The sequence below is a fragment of the Tympanuchus pallidicinctus genome, unplaced genomic scaffold, assembly GCF_026119805.1.
Source record: "Tympanuchus pallidicinctus isolate F22 unplaced genomic scaffold, pur_lepc_1.0 scaffold15, whole genome shotgun sequence".
Lineage (NCBI taxonomy): Eukaryota > Metazoa > Chordata > Aves > Galliformes > Phasianidae > Tympanuchus > Tympanuchus pallidicinctus.
In genome coordinates, this window is record NW_026294669.1 from 15740049 (window position 1) to 15761211 (window position 21163).

The 21163-nt window shown below is 39.2% G+C and overlaps 1 protein-coding gene across 2 annotated transcripts in view; it reads left to right on the top strand.

Annotated features, from left to right (window-relative positions):
• The first annotated feature begins 332 nt into the window (after window positions 1-332).
• Window positions 333-21163, top strand: part of PSMD14 (proteasome 26S subunit, non-ATPase 14) — a 45661-nt gene continuing 24830 nt past the window's right edge. The window contains exons 1-3 of one of the 2 annotated variants that reach the window (XM_052675499.1): window positions 333-694; window positions 5697-5777; window positions 8706-8757. In XM_052675499.1, coding sequence (XP_052531459.1) covers window positions 8710-8757 — 48 coding nt within the window. In that variant the 5' untranslated portion in view covers window positions 333-694; window positions 5697-5777; window positions 8706-8709. Of the gene's footprint in view, window positions 695-921; window positions 1044-5696; window positions 5778-8705; window positions 8758-21163 lie in introns of those variants that run through there. The other variant, XM_052675500.1, reaches the window with a different exon arrangement.

The following is a 21163-nucleotide window of genomic DNA, read 5'->3' on the forward strand; positions in this document are numbered from 1 at the left end:
AATCCTCATGACATCACTTTTGAGATGGCTGCATGCGGTGTTCCTACTAATCATTCTCTTTTTGATTTGATGATGCATTTTTGGAACATAAAACCATCCTATTTGCTGCTTATCTGCACATAGGTGCCAGTTGGACGCAGCCGGGCTCTGAGCTAGAGACAAGCTTAAGGTACAGTACTTGAGAGCAAAGCCTCCCGAGCATTTCACCTCAGCACTCAGTGTCACTTTAAGGACAGCGTCCTTCTGAACGTCACCGCTCCAAGAGCTCCAGGTAACTTTGTGACAGCTGCCGATTTGTAGGTGGACAGAATAACGGCCAACACGAGCGGAGCTGTGGCACCCGACGGTCCCCTGACTTCTCTCATGCTCTCAGGCCCGCAAGCCCCGCTCACGTCTCGCCTGCGCGCCTCGCGCCACACGAGAGGCGGTTTAACGGCCGCAGCAGCTCTCGCGCACGAGCACGAGCTCTCAGCGCGTTCCCGCAGACGGCACGCGCCGTTGCCAAGCAAACTGCTTTGCCACGGCTTCCTGCCCCCCACCCCCAAACCCTACTCCGGCACCGGAAGTCCCGCCGCGCGCCCTCTGAACCGGGAAGCACACGCGGGGGCCTGGGCGGACCGGCTTTGAATGAGATCCGGCTGATTCACGGCGGCCCGGGCCGAGGCGGCGCGCTCGGTGTGGGATCCGGACGGAGGTAAGGGGAGGCGGGGCTGCCCGCTCGTCTCAGAGAGGCGTCCGGGGCCTCGCCTGGCTGTGGGGTGGCCTCTCCGTGGCGGCGGGAGCGGGCCCGGGCGGCGGGCGGGACGGCGAGGGCCTTCTTCATGCGAGGCTGCGGCCGGGCGGAGTGCCGGGAGGAAAGGCGGCCGGGCCCCGGCGGGAGGAGCCCGAAGGAGCCGCGGCGGAGGGGCCGAGCCGGGCACCGGTCGGCACGGGCAACAGAGCTCCTCCGCCTCTTTCCTTTAGGCGGTGTCCAGCCGCTGCCTCAGCGCGGAGCTTCTAGGAGCTGTCTGTTGGGGACCTCGTGGGCCGAAGCGTTGCTGAAGGTGGGGAGAAGGAATGTCCGCGGCGGGCTGGGAGGTGTGAGATTGCGTAGGAACTGAGACACCATCACGAGCGGCAGCGCTGTTCCTTGCATGCGGCAGAGCTCACTCTTGTTCGTAGAACTTCAGTTAGGAAGCTGGCTGCTTGTAAACAGCAGACAGAGCTGAGTGCGGGCTGAGGTCATCGCTTAAAGAGGTATTTGTTTGCATTACAACCAGCAAGTCCTCCAGGACAGCAAGGACTGAGGTAGACATTTCTTTTTCTTGAGCTGTACAAAACGTATTTGAAAACTATAAATAGCCAGAAGGGTATGAGGCAATCTGAACAGCCCTATAGGTTTGCATGAAGCTTAAAAGCTTAGTCCTCCGAGCATGAATCCAAGGTGTACCTCACATACACGGGGTGCAGTTGGACAAAGTTTCTGCTTGGACAAAAAGAGCACTGGCTGAGATTTTCTGTTGTGCAGGCAAGGAAAGGATTTAAGCAGGTTCTGTTTATACCCTGTCCTCTGTGATAAGCCGACACCTGGGATAATTGGCAAGGACAGGTAGTTTGGCTATTTTGAACAGCAGGAATCTGCATGATGACTGCTTGGTGGGGAGGAACTGTTCTAGAACACCTGTATGTCTGCTCTCCCTACTGCACAGTTTTGAGGAGCTCATTGTCTATGTATAACTTTAAATGTTCATTTTAGGGTGATGCAATTTGTTAATGACTGTTCCCTTAACTGCTAACTTGTACTTCATGTACTTTAAACTTGTAAGTTGGTGTACTCAGCAGTACAGAGTGTTTGGCTTCACTCTGGGTTACCTCTGTAACTGCAGCTCAGCAATGGTGTTGCAGGATTAGACATGTTTGCTGTACTTTTGGAAAAAGCAGAATCAGGGGACCCAACCTGCCTGCTTTAGTGTGGTTCTGGTCTGTTAGTCTTTAAAGAACAAATAACTAAGAATTGTCTTAATAGATTTTTTTTTTCTTTTCATTTTTGTACAAAATATAAAAGAAGCTTTCTTTCTTCCCCCCCCACAAACATGTGAAACATCTGTTTTTGTTCAAGTTTTGCTTTTGTTCCATGTTTGTTGACTTTACCTGCATTGGATTTTTGTTCTTTTCTGAGTGAAATGATGCTTCTTTGCAAGTTGCAGTTCCTTAACTTTTTTTGCCTTCATAGCTGCTTCTTGGAATTGTGTTACATTTGCAGCAAAAACCTTAAACCACTTTTTCAGTTACTGTTGATAAAGTAGTTAATCTGTCTGCTGTGTAGGGCTTTTCAACGGGAGGTCTGACAGTATTTACACAAAACTGAGTCTTGTAGTCCTCCTAGGGCAGGTGGAGAAACAGTTACCAGAGGGGAAATGGAAGTTACACTGTGTAGCATGAAGCTACTCAATGTAGCAATTTCAGACTGGATTAAGTTCTTGTTACCTGAGCCTAGCCCAATGTTCTTGTTGCTGTTAGGGCACTCTGGTGGTGTTTTACCAACTCCAGAGTTTCCAATCCAGTAGAATTCTCTTTCGTTGAGGGCTTGCACCATGGATTTTTAGTACTGGATAGAAAGTAATTTACTGTGGTATGGAACTCATGCAAAGAGATTCAGCAATTTAAGACTATTTCAAGTTAATTTCAGAATGTGTGCTGAAATATGCTAAGTCACGTTCAATGTCTTTACTGATGATCTGGGTGAGGGGATTGAGTGCACCCTCAGTAAGTTTGCAGATGACAGCAAGTTTGGAGAAAGTGTTGATCTGCTTGAAGGTAAGAAAGCCCCACAGAGGCATGTGGGCAGTCTGGATAGTTGGGCTGAGGCCAGTAGGATGAAGCTCAATAAGACCAAGTGCCAAGTCCTATACTTTGGTCACAACAACCTTAGGCAACACTACAGACTTGGGGCAGAGTGGCTGGAAGACCATGTAAAGGAAATAGACCTAGGGGTGTTGGTTGATGCTTGACTGAACATGAGCCAGCAGTGTGCCCAGTGGCCAAGAAGGCCAATAACGTCCTGGCTTGAATAAGAAATAGTGCGTCCAGCAGGAGCAGGGAAGAGATTATTGCTCTGTACTCAGCTCTGGTTAGGCTTCATCATGAGTACTGTGTTCAGTTTTGGACCCCTCACTACAAGAAAGACACTGAGGCCCTGGGGCATGTCCAGAGAAGGGTAGCAAATATGATGAGGGGTCTGGTGCACAAGTCTTACAAGGAGCAGCTGAGGGAGCTGGGATTGTTCAGTCTAGAAAAGAAGAGGCTCAGCGGAGACCTTTTTGCTCTCTGCAACTCCTTGAAAGGAGGTTGTGGCAAGGTGGGGGTTGGCCTCTTCTCCTAGGTAACAGCGATAGGACTAGGGCTGAAGGCATCAAGTTGCACCAGGTGAGGTTCAGACTGGATATTAGGAAAAATTTCTTCTTCGGGAGAGTAATTAGGCACTGGAACAGGCTGCCCAGGGGGACAGTGGAGCCACTGTCCCTAAAGATGTTCAAGAAACTTGTAGATGTGGTACTAAGGAACATGTTTTAATGGACAGTATTGGTGGTAGGTGGACAGTTGGACAAGATGTTGTTAGAGATTTTTTCCAGCCATAATGATTCTATGCTTATTGAAATACTTTCTGTCCTTGGAAAAGAAGGGAATGAGAGATGCTATGAATTGTCTGTTTACTTTTCTCTGTTTTAATTTATATATTCATTTTATGAGTATAAAATATGAAATAAATGCAGGTAGGTGTGTAATCAATGCTAGCTTTTTGCATTTGTCAGCAGAGATGGGAAAACTTTCAGCTGTGTGTTACTGTGCTGTATGCATTCACCAGGGGAGAAGTGAGAGGACAGATCAGGCAGCTGGTATCAGGACAGAAGCATAAGCTGCATTCTGGTGCTTCTAAGCTTTCTCTCAGATATTATTGGATTGTGTTTGAAGTGGAAGATCTAGTTAAAATATGCTTTTTTGAAATGTGAATTGGTATCTGTACTTTTTGATGTCTGAATTGTCTGTATTTTACAGTAGTGTTCTGTGACAGGAGCTGCCCATAAAGTAGCATTAACACTGCTCATGAATGATAGACATGAGGAAGTGGAAGTGTGTGTGTGTGTATGTTTGTGGAGGGGTGTCAAATACAATAATGTAGGTTTTTGTGCATCTTTGGTAGCTGTGTGTATGGGAACTGCTGAGTCACGGCCTGAACTTCTGATTGATCATCTGAGGCAAGCCATGAGTCAGCCAGAGGAGCACAGGTGAAGGCAATTCACCTGTGCTGCCAGAAAAGGTGGAGCCAGACTCCACCCCTCCTAGACCTATTTAAGAGCTGACTACCAGAGGGGAAGGATCTCTTCTGGAGATCGCCTCTACTGGTGTTTTGTGGTGAGCCCAGCATAAGGGTAAGCCTTCCATTTATTCTCTTTTGTTACGTCTACTTTGCCTCTCTTGTTTATTTTGTGATTATAACATCTTAATATCCATTGATCATACACTGTGTCTGATGGCTGAAGGCTTGCCAAGCTGCTGTTCTGTGTCATCCTCTTTCCTGTGCTTACCTTTGTGCAACTGCATCTCTGTTACCCACTGTGCCCCAGACCGACCCAGGCAGAGATGGATAACAGTTGCTGTATTGCTGCACTTCATGGTCTAACACTAAATCAAGCATCTAGTGAACTATTTCTTATATCCCAGGAGGGGATGGAGAAGGGAGTGCAGGACTGCTAGGTGCCCAGCTGGCTGCAAGTATACAAACATAACAGACAGGCAGAGACATTCTTTGGGCAACTTTAGCTTCAAGGGTAGTTTGACATAAATTTCTTCTGGAATTTGGACTAGCTTTAGAGCGGCTGGCTCTTCCAAGACCTCATTTTCTGTTGTTGTAGGACAACTGCTTCTGGGATGCAGCATGAATTCTATCAGAGAAATGAATGGGGTTAAAACCAACGTTGTTCTTAGCCTATCAGTTTGTTGCAGGACTGCACAAACGGCTGCTCTGGCAGCACTGAGAAAAGCAGCATCAAGTTGTTAAGCAGCAGCAGCTTCCCCAGCGCTCCTTATGGTAGCAGTGACATTGCAAAAAAATGTCTATGAAATCATGGCCACAGATCTGTTTTAAAACACTGCACTGTGAGTGATTGAGTGGATGCAGTTAGTGGGCAGTGTTCTCTGGGAGAAAGATAACACAGGTATGAACTCCTACACTGGGTGTAAAGCGGCCTTCCTCAACTGGAGATCAGGTGAATGTGGAGGCCTCCCTCACTACTTGGTCACACCAAGGGCTCTGTACAGCACAGTTCTCAAATAGTAACGAGGAGCCGTACTTTCATTCTAACAGCACCAGAAATTATTCATTAGCTTTAAATTGTTAACACAGATTTGGTAGGATTTGTGAAGCTGTTAAGGTGGTATGAATGTGAAATTGTAAGTGGGTTCCCTTTGAAGCGCTTAATAATTACAGTATCCTTTCTTTCTTAAACTTCTTTCTGTATTGCAGAGGTTTGTGTTGCACATGGCAAATATACCCTTCAGAAATTTTATGGAAATAAAACTTCTAAAAAAGAGGATGTTTTGAAGTGATGCTTTATCCTTTCAGAGAACGTCAGTGCAACGTTTCTGGTTACATATGCTACTGTTTCTAATTTTACTATTTTTTCTCTCCTTCCCCTCCTTCCTTTTTTCCTTTGTAGGAAAGAAACTGACATCTTCATAATCAAACTGTGGGAGTTGCTGCTGAGTTTGTTCTGCAGTCACCTCTTGTTGAGCACCAGGTTAGAAATGCAGATTTGCTTTGTTTGTAAATCTGAAGTTATCTGAGTTAGAGTCTAAAATGTTGCTTAAGTTTTAAAAAGCATCATCACTCGCACTGAAATGATTGCTGAAATAATATTTGGGCATGGTGGATTGATTACCAATTTTTTTTAAATTTGGATGGTATATAGAAATTGTTCAGATGTGTTTACCTTTGTGCAACTGCATCTCTGTTACCCACTGTGCCCCAGACCGACCCAGGCAGAGATGGATAACAGTTGCTGTATTGCTGCACTTCATGGTCTAACACTAAATCAAGCATCTAGTGAACTATTTCTTATATCCCAGGAGGGGATGGAGAAGGAATTTATGAATGACTAAATATGTTCTAACCCACTAAAGCATCTTCACTTGCAAACAAGAAAGGAAGATATTAGTTGCCAAAGCTCTATCAGAGTCAATCTATGGAACTACTGAAATGATTTACGTAGCACCTACAATTCATTTCTGGAGATTCTGCATGTGCTGCTGCCTCGAGAATCTGAACATCTTCAGTGTAGTGGTAGCTATAGTATGTTATATCCCTACAGTTCCATTAGAAAATGGGATTTTTGATGTTCCAAAAACTGGGAATATACACTGACAAATAAACAGTTTGTGTAGCTAGTTGTTCCAGTCTCACTGTATATAAGCATGTTTTGTTGTATTAAACAATGTTCTTGCATAATTTCTACTTTAACGTTGAAGATATTCTGTTGGTTTTGAAACTAGAATAAATGCTATAAATAAAACATTAATGAGCTGGTAATAGCTGTTGTGTGTCACTTGCTAAAGCAAAAGGTAAGGAGGTATAAAATTTGTTATCTGATATTATTTCTTAAATGCAGGTAGGTAAAACACCTCTACCGCTTACAGGAAAAGCTTCCAATGCATTTTATGATTACTGATTACAGAGAGAGATTTCTCAAAATAAGCACACAGTCATGATTGATTAAAACTCTATTTTTAATACTTTAACTCTACTTTTTTTGCCACCACTTTTCAGCCATTGACAGTGTCATAAAGATGAATAATTGTTTTTGGATTTTAGTGGAGGCTTGTCTGCCCTAGAAAGTGAGACATTTGGCTTTAATTGTTTCCCATGGGTGTTTTGTAGAAGCCATTTATGATTTACTCACATAATAGCTTTAATCAGGAACTTTACCTTTTGATCAAAATTCTTGATTTGCAGTTTGTTGTGGTTTGGGACAAAGGGGTGTATACACTGTGTTTGACTTTTGCCTGTAGGAAAGAAACTGCTTTCATTGGCTACCTGAAGAGGCAGCTCTAACCTTTCAATAAATTCCTTTCTAATTCACGTAGTGCTGAGGTGGTTTTCAGAAAGCATTTACTAGTGGCTGAGGCTGCAGTTGTAAGGTTTGCTTGCCTTAGAAGCATGTCTTACAAATGCTGAACTGGAGTGAGATTAGCAAATAGCTTGTGTTATTGATCTGTGCCTTAGGTGGTGGTGTTTGAAATGGATGGATGGATATAGCTACAATAGGAGTTTAAAGAATGTATCTTGCTATAGGTTCTAATGGTGTTACTAGAAGCTCAAAATATTTGTTTTAAACTGAAATAAAGCCTGTTAGTATTTAATCAGTACAAATACTAACACATTTCAGAAGATAAAAATCCTAATTCCATCAGTATAAGGACTTCTATATTTTTAATGTACATAACCTCAGACTGTGTATAGTTCTGATATATGTGATGTAACATATGTTTTGAGGATGAATGTAGTTTGGGAATACCACTACTGATTTTTCTTGAATACTCTTACATCACTTTGCAGGCTTCGTTGTACTGGATTAAAACTTCTGCAGTTAAGAGTATGGTTTCTGATTCTTCACTACATTCCTTCTATTTTACAATTAAAATAAGCCCTTCTATTTTACAATTAAAATACAGTGTAATTTCTGTGAGACTTGGAACTGTAAAAGCAGTTGTTTTAAAAATAATATTCAGTATATCTTGTTTCCTTTTACTAAGAAACTGAATGAGTCAAGCAGGTTAAAGTACTGTTACACCTGGAACAGAATCCTTACTTAGATGATGAGGATGAAAGATTAAATTGCTTTTCAGCAATATAAGTGAATAAACTGCAGAGTAATAAGCATCTGCTCAATTCTTTAGTTGGACACCTAGGCATTTCTCATTCTTAGAGATCAATCCTTAAATCTGCAGCATAAAAATGACTTTTTTCTCTCCAAGACAGTAGCGAGTTGGTTGCCTTGATTGGAATAATCTTGCACTGAAGCAGTGCCACATGCAACACTGGAAATGTATTAAGTGACTGCACTGTCACTAATGTTCTAACTATATACACACTAAATGTTTACTTTACAGTATTTCTTTTAGTATAATGAGTTCATTAAAAAAAAAGCTTTTGATGCTAATTCAGAGATCCATAATCTGCTCAGTGTCTTTCACATGTAGTTTTGATGGTAACTGACAAGCTGTAAGTTAATTAGCACAGAACTTACTAATGAGGATGCTAAAATCCTTACTTTCACATTTTTATTGATGCTTTTTGAACAAATTAGAGTAAGCTTGTATGTATGTCTTAAGTTTTAGGAACTTCCTGGATGTAGGTGCTTTTCTTAAGCAACAAAACTCCTGCAGTTAATTGAATGATAGGAAAGTTTTGAGAAGTTGACAAGAGTACTCATCTTCAGAAATGGGGATAACCCAAAACCAAAGCAATAAAACAAGGTCTGTTAATTAGCATGGAAGGCAGCTTCTTGAATTAATATGTGGTGTTAATTAACAGGAAGTCTGATGTTGTGTTGTAATTACCACCAATATTTTTGACATACTGAGTGACTGAAGGTGAATTATATAGATAGCAATTTAGTAAACACTTCAGAGCCTGGGAACATTTTTTTCCTTTGTTTCTGTTTCTCTAGAAATATGGATAGACTTCTGCGGCTTGGAGGAGGTATGCCTGGCCTGGGACAGGTTAGTATATAGCTTGTCAACATCGTCTCTTTTTGATATTAATCAGTTACTGGAATATGCCTTTAATTATTTAAATCAACACCCTCCCCCCCCAAAAAACAGAATTCATAGGAATAATATCTGACTTCAGAGATGCTATATGTGTATGCAAATCACTGGTTGTTACAGTCTGACTGCTTTTGTTGGTGTGAACGCTTGTGTTGGCACTGTGGTTTTACAGAATGTTTATTAACCTTTAATTTAGTGTTTGAACAGTTCTAGTTTGAATTCAAAAGCCATGGAAATAGAAAACAAAATTCAAAATGGATTTCCAACAATAGGGGTTTTCAGAGCATTACTGTTGCTCTAAGTGACGGAGTGTTCCCGTTTGTTTCTTTGCAAAATAAAGAATTCAGTTTTTAAACGAGGTTGTGGTAGGCATTATGTCTGAATCATGTATGTATTTCATCACTTGAAGGTAGCTGTAGCCACCTGCATGTCGCTGGCTATTGCCCTTGCTCCTGTAACTCAGCTCACAGCAGAAAGGCCCCTCTGGCAGCCATTCTCTTCCAGCATGAAGCCCACATGTGTGTGGTTTCTCCTACCTCCTTTGTGTCTCAGGTGCTTTTTTTCTCTTGGCCAGTTGGCGTCTTCAAAAATAAAACGAAGCTGATTTTACCACATTGGGCTGCCAGGCTTTTTCCTGCCTACCATTGATACGGTGGGGTGGGGAAGGAAAAGAACTTCTTTGTCTGAGGCTTCTGGGAAGAATCCTTTCCTTTTGGACAGGACAGCACTCCATGGTCCCATTGGTTCCAGCTGTACACAGTAGAAGGCCTTTTCCTTCTCTCCTCCTCTGTTCTAAGCCTGGAATCCAGGCTGTTGTGCTTTGGGAAGAAACAGTTCTGTTTGTCTTAACCTTTGTGATGTGTGTGTTTGCTTCTGGAATCACTGAGATTGTGAAACCTACAGCTTCTTTTGGTTGCGTATGACGTGTCTGTGTCCGGTGATGTAATCCTGAAGCACTTGGTGCATATTCTAAACTGATTACAGCCTCTAGGTGTTTGGTTAAATTAGCTGCAACTTCTCATGAGTATTTTTTTTCCCTTTTTATAGCTAAAATTCTATTCACACTCTCTTAGTGAATCTTCAAGCAGTCCTCAGTTATTTTTAGTTTCACTTTCTTAAGCAGTTATTTCTCTTGTTCCTCCGAGCTGCCAGCCTGCTTCATGACTCTTCAGTTTTTTAACATCTGCGCAGTCTAATCACTCAAGCTTTCACTTCTTGGTCCTCTCTGAACTTGACGCATATCAAAGCTGTTTTTCAAATTTACAGTTAACTTTCTCGGGTGTTTTCTGAATTTCTCAGCTATAATTTAAGGCTTGATAGGAAACTGCAGCAGACAATAGAACATAACAGTTAAAAGAAGCTTGATGAACTCCTCTGGCAGCTTTGGCCTGCAAAGCTGCTCTGTTTGTTTAAATATGGAATTGTCTCTTAAATGAATTGATGAGAATGTGTTGGATTGAAAAGAAAGTGGAAAACTGAATTGCTCTTTATGCAAGTTGCTGCTTGCACTGAATCTCTTGGCTACTTCTGTAGTCTTTGGCTTGCTGAAGCAGTAGGAAGGATATTTAACCAGAATAATCTTGTATCCTTAGAATATGGTGTTTTGATGGACATTCAAAGATCACTTCTGTTCTGAGTGTTGACTGAGATGTAATTGAAAGTGAATCAGAGGACTTTGAGGTGGAAGAAAGAAGTTGGGCATTTATTTTCACGCTATAGGATAAATAGGGCAACCCATTGGAAGTAACTCTATAGTGTACTAAACAATTGTATAGAACTTTGTTTTTCTTTGAAAGTTTTGCTTTTAAGGTTGAACATAGTAAAACTACCTGTTGGAATTATGCAAGAAACATCTGTGTAGAGACATATGAAAAAAGAAGCACTTTTAAAGGAATGCCATCTAATTCAATTCAGCATTTGTTTTTTTTTTTTTTTAGCTAAAGTTTTGATTTCTTAGTGGGAGAACTGTATCAAATAAGATCAGTTAATAGTTGATTTGATTTACTTTTTAACAAATATTTGCGCATCAGCCTGATAAGCACAGTTACTGTTTGATCTCTACCATGGGATTCTTTTTCACTGACTTGCCTTAGTTTCTTCAACAGCACCTGTCTCTTTCACCCTTCTAATACCACCTATATTATATTATTTGCTTTCCACATTACTTCGAAACTCCAAGATGCTATTCCTACAGCCAGTTGGATTTGTTCTTACATCTTTCTTTTCAGAAGTCTTTAGATGTCTTGTATTCTACTTGGGACCTACTTCTAGCAAATCCATTTTTTTCTCTATTTACTGCTTGTTTATCAACATATTATTGAGTTGTTATTTGAAGGCAAATCATCTGCTTTCAATGTTGAATTGTCCAGAGGTGGTCAGTGCTAAATATCAATGACCATATATGCCTTCATGTGGCTGCTAAATATCTGAGAAAGACAACATCACTATAAGAATAACCACATGCATATTTTAGCTGTGTTTTCCACCCATTGACTTATGGTTTAGACATCTTATAAATAGTTTCTTTATTAGTCATATATTGACAAGGACTGTGTTCTTACAGAAAAGAGGAACGAAGATGCTTTGGCATCACATAAGCAATCCGCAGTGTTTTTTGTCTGTCAGTAAACTTAGTCATTTACTTTGTGTTCCTTGTATGAGAAGATACCTATGTTAGTTTTGACCTTGGTACGATAAGTAAGATCTTCTTTGAAGCAATTCTTTGTGCGTAATTTGGTTCCCAGCTGCCTGGCAGTTTAACATTTGAATTTCTGCTTGTGCTATATACACCGAGAAGAGTGAGTGGTTGAGGGATTTTAAAAAGATGTGGGGGACCTGTTAGAAAGGGATATGATACTTATTATTCCTTTCATTTTCCTTCTGTTGATCATCGGAGTTCAGATTTTGGAAATACCTTTATTTTCCTTTTCTTGTATGTTCTCTTCCAGCGTCTTTGCTTTGTCATGTTTTTTTTCTTCCCCTTTTCTGGTTTGTTCATTTCCATCTCGCTGTTGTTTCCCCTGAAATACTGCCCACCACTGTATTTCACTGGTGACTTAGTACTTGGTGCTGCATTGTACATTTGCTGCAGACAAATCAACAGGCTTTGTGGGGTACGTGAAAGCATTCTTCTTAAGCAGCAGGCAGGAATTTGGAGCAACACTCCTCTTCATTTTGTATGCTGAGCTATTGTTTGCTAGTGAAATGAGTTCCACATATGTCTCTATTAGACAATCCTACTGGATGTTGACTCAGAGTGTGAGTAAATGAAGAGAGCAGAGCTGTTTGCCTAAGACTACTGGAAGAGTAACCCAAACTATGCAAGTTCTTGTCCACATGAACACACCTGCTCTATTTCTGTCTAGGTGTAATAGGGAGCAGAGAAATAAGTAATACTTCTAAAAATTGTTTTTCATTTTATTTGAAAATAATGGTTTACATTGTTGTGTTGGTGTATATGAATGTTCTAGTGCATTAAATGGAAAATTTATTTGTGTCTTTCTGAATTAGCATATTTGATGGTGGGGGGAGGGGAGAATATAAAAATGGGATGGAAGGCAGAGAGGAGTGACCTGTTTCTTACAAGGAATGCTTACACCTTGACGTGGAATACAGAAAATAGAAGTGCAGATAGCTATTTTATTTGAATAATGGACTTGCCAATTAGCCATCAAGTGCTTCCATCTGTGAAATAGTTGATCAGATGGGTTAGCTGGGATGTTTCCAGATTAGGGCATTGTAAATGGCACTTGAAAACTGTCACTTTGATTATGAGGTTTAAAGCATTGCAGTGTCTGATTCAGTGGAACCTTTTCCCTCATGTTATCATGGGTTTTCAGAACATACTGATCCCATTGAGTAAATCTATGGCACCGTGGGAACTTGGGAGACCTGCCACTGATACGAAGTTCTGTTGCATCTGCTAATGTAGCCAGGATGGTTATTAGAAAAGAGCACTACTGGTTTGGTTTTCTGCAAGGCTTCAGAATAAGAGTTGGTGAGCTGGCAGACAAAGGAGGGTCAGACTCACATTAGCTCGTTTCCAATTATCAATTAAATGCAGGTTTTCTTGATTTACTTCATTGGAATAAACTGATGTGTCTTTAAGTAAATGGCATGTTCTAGCTGGCTAATCTGCATGCTAATATCCCCTTGTGTAATAAGGCAACTTATAGAACATTATTTTAGTTAATTGCTTTTTGAAACAGCTTGTTCTTAGTTTGGAGGATACAAGTGTGTCTGTTGAATGCTGTTGCCTTTAATGTAAGGAACTGGGTTGTTTTGTCTGCTTTTTCTTCAAAAAGCTTGGAGCGTTTCTTATAGTTTTTGGTATCTATTTCACCTCAGTGACTTTCTCGTTCCTGTGTCCCCTGGGTGTGTAAACTTTGTGGCCTGAATTGTGATGGCACACAATTCTCTGCTTCCCATGTATTTCAAACTTCTGATATTCCTTCTGAGAGTACTGTACCAGAGCAAGAAGTCTGAATTTGCAGCTCTAGAATTTATGCGTCTTTACTGTGCCACTGTTTGTGTGACGTTTTCCACTGAAGTCTCCAAGTACTCAATGTTTTTATTGCTAAAATAGTCAATATACATCCCAGCTGATTGGTGGAGGGAAGTTAAAAAAAAAAAAATAATAATAATAATAATACAGCTTGTGTGACTTCTGATTTTACTTATTTCCCCAGAAGATATCAATCCTTTTAAAGAGCAGCAAGCTTTAACATTTTCTCAGTGACAAACAGTAGTTGTCCACTGAAAACCATCCAACATCAATTCCTATAAAATTTTTGAAGAACTTAATGGCCTGCAGTATCTCCTACAGAAATTCTCAGCTTTCATATCTAAAATCACAGCATGGTTAAGATTGAAAGAGACCTCTGGAGGTCAGCTAGTCCCTCCTTGCTCAGGCAGATATACGTGCTTGTTATGTGTTTTATATAGCTGACCATTTTCAGGAAGGGAGAAAAGCACCTATGATAGAGTAAACCATGCTATTTTACTTCAATTGACTGAGCTGAGTATCTTATTGCATTGATTGGTTGAACAGTCCTTTGTTAAAGCAGCAAAAGTTGTGTGTCATGTTTAAGGCACCAGTGTGGCTCAGATCTGCTTATGCTCAGAAGATGCCAGCCTCGTGGATAGCGTAGGCTTACTTGAAAGTTGCTGGGAATTGCTAAAAGCTGACAGAGTTTGCCTACATTTGAAATATAGTTGAGTAATTGTAACATTATTTATATCCAACAGTGCTAATGGGGGCAGGGGTACAGGGGCATTCTGGAGTCACTTCAGGAACTGTCATACAATTGTCTAAGCTGACGGGGAACTTGCCCACAGTGTGTACTTTCTTCGTGGTGTAAAACATGCCTTAAAGTGCCACTCTACAGTCATGCTTTACTAAAAATAACAAAGCTAGTGGGTTGTGCCTGAGCATTATCAGCTTCCTGTGATCTACTATTTTCCTGTAAGCTTTGGAGACCATTTTTAGCACTCTACTCTTGGCCTCAGATTTTAAACTTCTTTATTTCTAATAATTAGGCAATTAGTTTCTCTTTCCTCAACATAATTGCCATTGCAGTCCAGCTGACTTTCCATAGAAAAGATAAAGGAAACTTAGGCAAGGAAATGAGTGTAGTCATAATGAGAAAACAGGAAAAAAGACTAAACGAGAGCAGTCATCTTTGTGCCTCTGTCATTATGCTTGTTCACTTGTAATATTTTCTTCTGTAAGCAGAAAACAGCTCCCATATAGTGATCAAAATTTTCTTCATCTGCAATGCTGTGCTGTTGAATAATAAGTTGCTGTGCCACTGTGCAGCCATTTAAAGAGTGCCATTTGAGCAATGGCCTGTTTTCTTCCTGTGGTGATGAAGGCTACTCTTCAGATTTTACTAGGACCATGTGTTAGAGGTGTTCTTTGTATTCTTTGTATTAGTATTGGTGGGTTTTGGTGTGCTTTAGGTTGACCTCAGGCATGGCCCACAGAGGGCAACCTGAACTGCTTGACACAGTTGTTTAGAATAAGACAGCGTCAAGCATAGCTTTGAGCACAGCTTCCTGGAGGAAGAGAAAAATTCACAAATCCTGATTCCTTCAGTGTTTCATTTCTAAACCTTAGTAGTTTATGTATTGATAGGAATAGATAATGAGTTAGTCTTAGTTCTATTCTGGAGTGAAACCAACATATAGTATTTTCTGAATTTTTCCTCTTTCTTTCCTCTATAATTTCAAGCTGTGAAGAGCAGTAGTTCTCAAAAACATATGTACACGCACAAAACAATATTTGCTTTGTCACCCTATTCATATGGATATCTGTAGTTAATGCAGTGATGCGGCATACTCATCATACATCAGACATACTCAAAAGCATCTCATGCTTTTCTGTGTGTCTCAACGAATTTTAAATGGGTAAATGTAAGCAGCCACTTCGTGCTACAGCTATTACTATTAGCAACGTAACAAAAATCAGAATATTGCAATTTGCATCAAATATGTAAATATCAGTGTATTTCTAATACATTTGAATATTGGATAATATATATTTCTTATAAAAACATTAACGAAAAGAATAATTAGAAAAAGTCTCTTTATACGAAGTACAGCGTAGCATAACTAAGCTTACCTTATCTCAAAATAAACTAAACTGGCACCATATCACTGCTAAATCCTGCTAAATATATATTTTCTCTTACTAAGCTGTAAGCCTCCACCTCAAATGATATTTCCTATGGGAATGTCAGAAACAGGAGCACTGTTGGTAAAAATATTATAATTTTGACTATTTTGGACATTGACTGTATGTGGGAAATCTTGCATTGCCCTTGTAGATGGATTGCTGTGCTTCCATGCAATTGTTAGTTATGCAAGGGATATCATTGAGGGTTCTTTTTTCTACTCAAGAACTTGTGAATGGACAGGCTAGAAACATAAGCTAAATTTTGTTGGATGATTCCTGTATATACACAAAACTAAAATTTTGGCCGTGTTCTCTGTTGGTAATTCTGTTTAATTTAAAACAAAGAAGTAGTAAAATTTTGGCTCTGCTGAAGGGGTGTTTGCAAACTGATGATCCCAACCCATTGAGCCAACTGCTCAGAGCTATACAAAGTTATGTGTTCTGTAACTTTGGGTTTTGAAGAGGAGGAAGGTGGGAAATGTTGAATGTTTCAAATCCGTCTATATTGTTGTTGTTGAGTTCTGCTGTAAATGTGAACCTGGATGATTTTTTTTTTTTTTTTTTTTTTTTTTTTGGTAGGAGACAGGGTTTTGTTAAACATACTGAGGCAGTTTTTCTTTAATCCAGCCTGTTAAAGTTTTTCACAAAGATATTTTTAATTTAAAGTAACGATTGATGCCATAATATTTCCCTAGCATCCCTACTCCATTTTGGAGTCTACAAGACTCAAACTAAACATATTACTGTAATTTTTATTTCATCTGACATATGGTGTAACAAGACAATGTGATCCTTTCAGAAATCTAGGCTGTTTGTTGAGGCTTATGGTATTTTGTGGTCTGTTATGTATGCTTGATTATAATTGGTATAAAGATGGGCCTAAACATACAAACTGTTTAGACATAATGCTTGCTTCAAAATATAATCCTGTTGGTGTGGAACTGACTGTAAAATTGTGTGTGTACTAGCTGGAAAATTGCAACAAAATTTTAAATTCCTATTAATTAGTGTGTGATTTACAGTGCAAATCAGTATATTTTCCCCTTCCTATGAATGCTATAGGATTTTATTTTTTTTTTTTTTTAATGAGTAAGATCATTTGCTCGATCATGACTGATTGCCCTGTGCTATGGGGAATAAAACGCATTGCTTCTGGTGTTTGTCATGACTGCATTGTTAAACCTTTGGGGCCCGGTTGGTGACTTATTCACTTTGTCACTTCCCCGATTGAACTCCAGTTGTTTGTTTTGAAGTGTATTGTCTCAGTACAGAGGAACTGTTCCACAGTCATAATTTAGATAAGATTTTTAAGTTTAGCAACGTGTAAAAAGAGGTATGGTTTTCTTAGTGTATATGTCAGCATATCAGGTTACAACTCTTCTCTACAAAGGCGAAGTACAGAAGAGCAGAAATGCTTAGGTGGCTTTTAAGTCTTTTTTTATTATCACCCCTACCTCTCTCTCTACTCACTTCTCAGGTTTTTGTGTCCTTTTTGCATGTATTCTATAGTGCTTTTCCTCCCATTCTGAGCTATACATTCACTACTGGGTTTACCTCAGTGAAAACAGTAGCTCGAAGCTCACTTCAAGTACCTGATCTTTACATGTATCCTTTAATATGCTAAATTACTGTTTTTTGATGGTTGTCATTGCTTTTATACCCTTAACGTTCCTTTTCTCCCACCTTCAAAACAAATGTGATTATCTGAAATGGTTACTATGAAGGAAGTAGAGGACTAAAGGAAAAGGGTTAGTGAATACTTACTTGCGTTCTAAAGTAGTGCAAGTTTTACTTTGTCTTTCTAAATTGTCTTGAGTTATAACAGCTGCAAATACGTACTGAAAGGGTTAAGTCGGCATGAAAGAATTCATTTCCACTTTAATGACCTAGCCTTGCTGGGTTAGGACGATGGGGAACATGCTTCTGACTTGTACTCCTATTGCCAATTAACACCTCCTATAACAGGTTGCCTCAGCTAGTCATTGAAGCAGAGGCAGTAGAAATAGTTTACATGCAGCTTGTTTTTCACACTAGTTGTTTAATACTCACAAAATTAAACTATTAAAAGGTTCTTTCTTCCCTTACTAGGGAAGAAATAAACACTACAGCAGTCAGTGTTTGCTTTTGTGTTCTATGTTCACATTTAAATTGTTCCAATTGCAGGAAAAAAAAGGAATGATGGTAGTGGTTCTTATATATTTTACACAGCAATGCTGTTTGACACAATAAAGATAAGATTTGCTCTACAGCACTTCACTTCACTTCGCTGCCTTTTTTATTTCAGCTGCCCCTGTAAAACCGTGTTTCTTTGTTGGAACTGCTGTGCTATATTTCAAAATCATCTTTTGTTCTATTAGCATGACACTGGAACAGTATTTAAGATTTATTTAGACAATAGGAGCTGTCTCCATTTGCAGAATATTTCTCAGTTGCTAGCGTAATTGAGTCCACCTCTTATACCTATCTGGAAAAATGTAAAATAGTACAAATAAGGAGCAGTGCAGAAATGACATTTTAGTTCACGTTTAATCAGCAGGTATTTTAATAACATAATAAATTTGGCTAAATAATTGATACCAGTTCACACCAAGAGAAAGATGGAGTAATATACCTAAAAGTGTTAACAAATTTGCTAAAAGTCCCAAGTAGGTAACACTTTGAGACGTTCGTTTTTATGCTGTTAGAATGGCAAACGCCTTTAACACTTCATCAACAAGGGCTGCCCAAGTAAAGGGCTGCTTTTTATATTGGATTATCCCTTTAACTGTTTGAAATAAAATTATGCACATCATGCATAATTTTAATACTTCAGTGTAATCATCTGTTCATAATTTGAATGCGATTCCTTCTGAATTATAAGTCATATTAGGAACACCAAAAATAAAAGGCATTTTAATTATACAGTGTTACAAATTGGGGTTCTGCCATTCTAAGCAAAGCCAGAGTTTGATTGGATCAGTGTCGCTGACCTTTAGACAGTCACAATGTGCACAAGTGCTTCAGAAAAAACATTGTTTTTCACTATGTAGCATAATAACTTTACTCTTTTTTTTTTTTTTTCAACGGTTTTTGAATTCTAATAATTTGGCATATACAGGAGTGATTAAAAATGCTGAATATTCCCTGACATTTCTAAATAGCATTTTCCTGCAGTTCCCCAAGTCCTAGTTCTGCAGTAAATTACTCAGTAAGTTGTGGGCCTGCAGAAAGAAGCCAGTATGCTGTTTTGCAGCAGGATGGACAGCCTCAAAGTCTGTGTAATGGGAAAACTGTGACCTTTGCCACAATGAAACCAAAAATATCAACAGATCTTCTGTACTACAGATATGAAGCTTTCTTGTTTGGGTTTCTGACACCGGTTAAATTAATTTAGTACTCTAACAAAAGAGCATCATCCTCATAAAGCAAAGTCAGCAGGCAGGGAAGTTTATGAACAATGATAATAGAACAGTACATGTGCAGGTCAGTGTAAAATACTTTGTCTCCTCATGAAGATCAATTAATAAAGTCTTCTTATTTGTTCCCTTCTTTCATGAAAGAAGTGTGTAAAATTCTGTGGAAGATGAGTAGAGCCAGCTGAAGAAGTCTCTAAACATGTAGTGGCTATGTGGCTGCCACATGCTGAGTAAGTGGTGCCCAGCTGTGACTGCCACCCTGGCACTGTCCTTTAGAGTGTCATCTCTTTCAGAAAAGGAAATGGTCAGAGCTGAAAGTCAGATGGTTCCTGTTTCCAAATGCCTGTTTCTTTCAATTGACATTATTTAAAGCCCAGTAAACTACTTGGATCTTTCAAGATTTATTCAGATGATTTTGTTTGTCAAATCTTTAAAAGCTTTGTGATAAGAATCTTTAATGAAAGTTGGGTTTTATATTTTTCTGTTGATGGACGATTGTCTTCCAGTACTGTTTTGTATTCCATTTTGCCTATGGTATAAAATAAAAGGGAATTAAACTGTTACAAAGGTAATTGTGGACAAGATTTAACCCTATTCTTCCTCAAAATTCCTGGATCAGTACTTAGGAATTAATTCAAAATGTTGGGCAATTTATTTTATGCTGATGTTCTAGTCTTTGTTTTTGGTATAGATTGAGGATTCATACATATAATAATATGTACGCTACAACAAGTTGTCTCATTTTCTCATATTTAGATTGGAATTGTAATCTATGGGGAAAACACAGTAAAAGGAAATTGTTAGATCTCCCAAATGAACAGCTGTGACCAAGGAAATATTTAGTTGATACGTGCTATATTATGTAGGAAAATTGGTTATTGATAAATCTACAATATATTTGCAATGAATATTACCATTAGTTAATTTTTAAGAGTTCAAGTAAATTACATAAATTGTATGAGAAGAGCTGCAGCTGATCTTTGCTTAAAGTGAAACAGTGAATTTATGGTTGCTGTCTGCTAACCCTTAGTGTAGTCCTTTTATTTACATACAACTAATCTCACACATAGTGTACAAAATCATTCTTAGTACATGCCATAAAAGACATGAGGGGGAAAAAAGGATGTGTGGGGAAAAAAGGATGCGGGGCAAAGTTGATTTACACCAGTGGAGTGTTTCCTTTTGCATTAACAATACTTCCTGTGCTGAAGATCAGTCATTGGCTATGGGTATGGACAGAGAACTTATCAGAGATTTCTGTTTTTAAAACTTAGCTTCCAAAAAGCTGAAGGGATCAACAGCAATATTGACATTTAATACTTCTGGAATATTACCACCACAAAAATGAACAAAAAAACCACCACAATTTGAAAGCTCCAAGTAGTACAGAAATAATGAAAGAGAAAGATTAGGAACGAGCTTAATAGGCTAATGCCCAGATTTAGTTTCTACCTTTGCTTAAGCTAACAGTATTTTAGCTGTCTTATTACAGAAACAAAATGTAATAATATTTGTCTTTGTCTCTTTGCTGTCAGTGTTGGCCTACTGACTGATTTTAAATAAAGAGGGAAAAGTTAGGAAGAATAATTAAATTCTTACAAGTTGTGAATGCAGGTGTCTGTGCAGGGGACAAAGCTGTGATTAATGCTTCAGCTGCTGGAAGGGTGTCAGTGTGATCTGCCTCTCTAACAGGCAATGGAGAGTCCACGCATGAGAGCCAATTTTAATGTCATAACCTGCAGAATAAACTTCAGTTAAAGTTCCTGAGTTTTGTCAAACCCGAACATTAGTTTCCCAAAAATCCCAATTCTTTAGTTAATAATGCGTGTTAAAATGGATGCTTGCTTGCAGTGAAGTTTTAAGATAAATCTGGGACAAATGAATATGTACATGGTGATGTCTCAGCATTGGTGTTACGGTTCTTCAGAAGACAGCCAAGGTCACTGCGTTTGTACTTCTGCACTCGCTTTTTACTCTCTCTGGTCTAAAACAGATAGCATTAAGCTATTCTCTTATTTTTCTATATATAGTCATGGATGCATAGGAGGGAAATGTTATCAAACTCAAGTTTGGTGGTTGGTTTTTTTTTGTTTGTTTGTTTTTTTCATCTGTGCTTTCTTCTTATCTGTGGTTAAATGGAAATCTCAGTCTGTGTGATTTCCAATATGCTAAGGGAAAAGAAGAAAATTTCTAGGATGAAGCAAGAAAGATGCACTTAAGAATGTAAAATGATGTATTTGGAGGAAAAATGTAATTCTGGAAAATGGTGAGGCATTTGGAGCTTCAC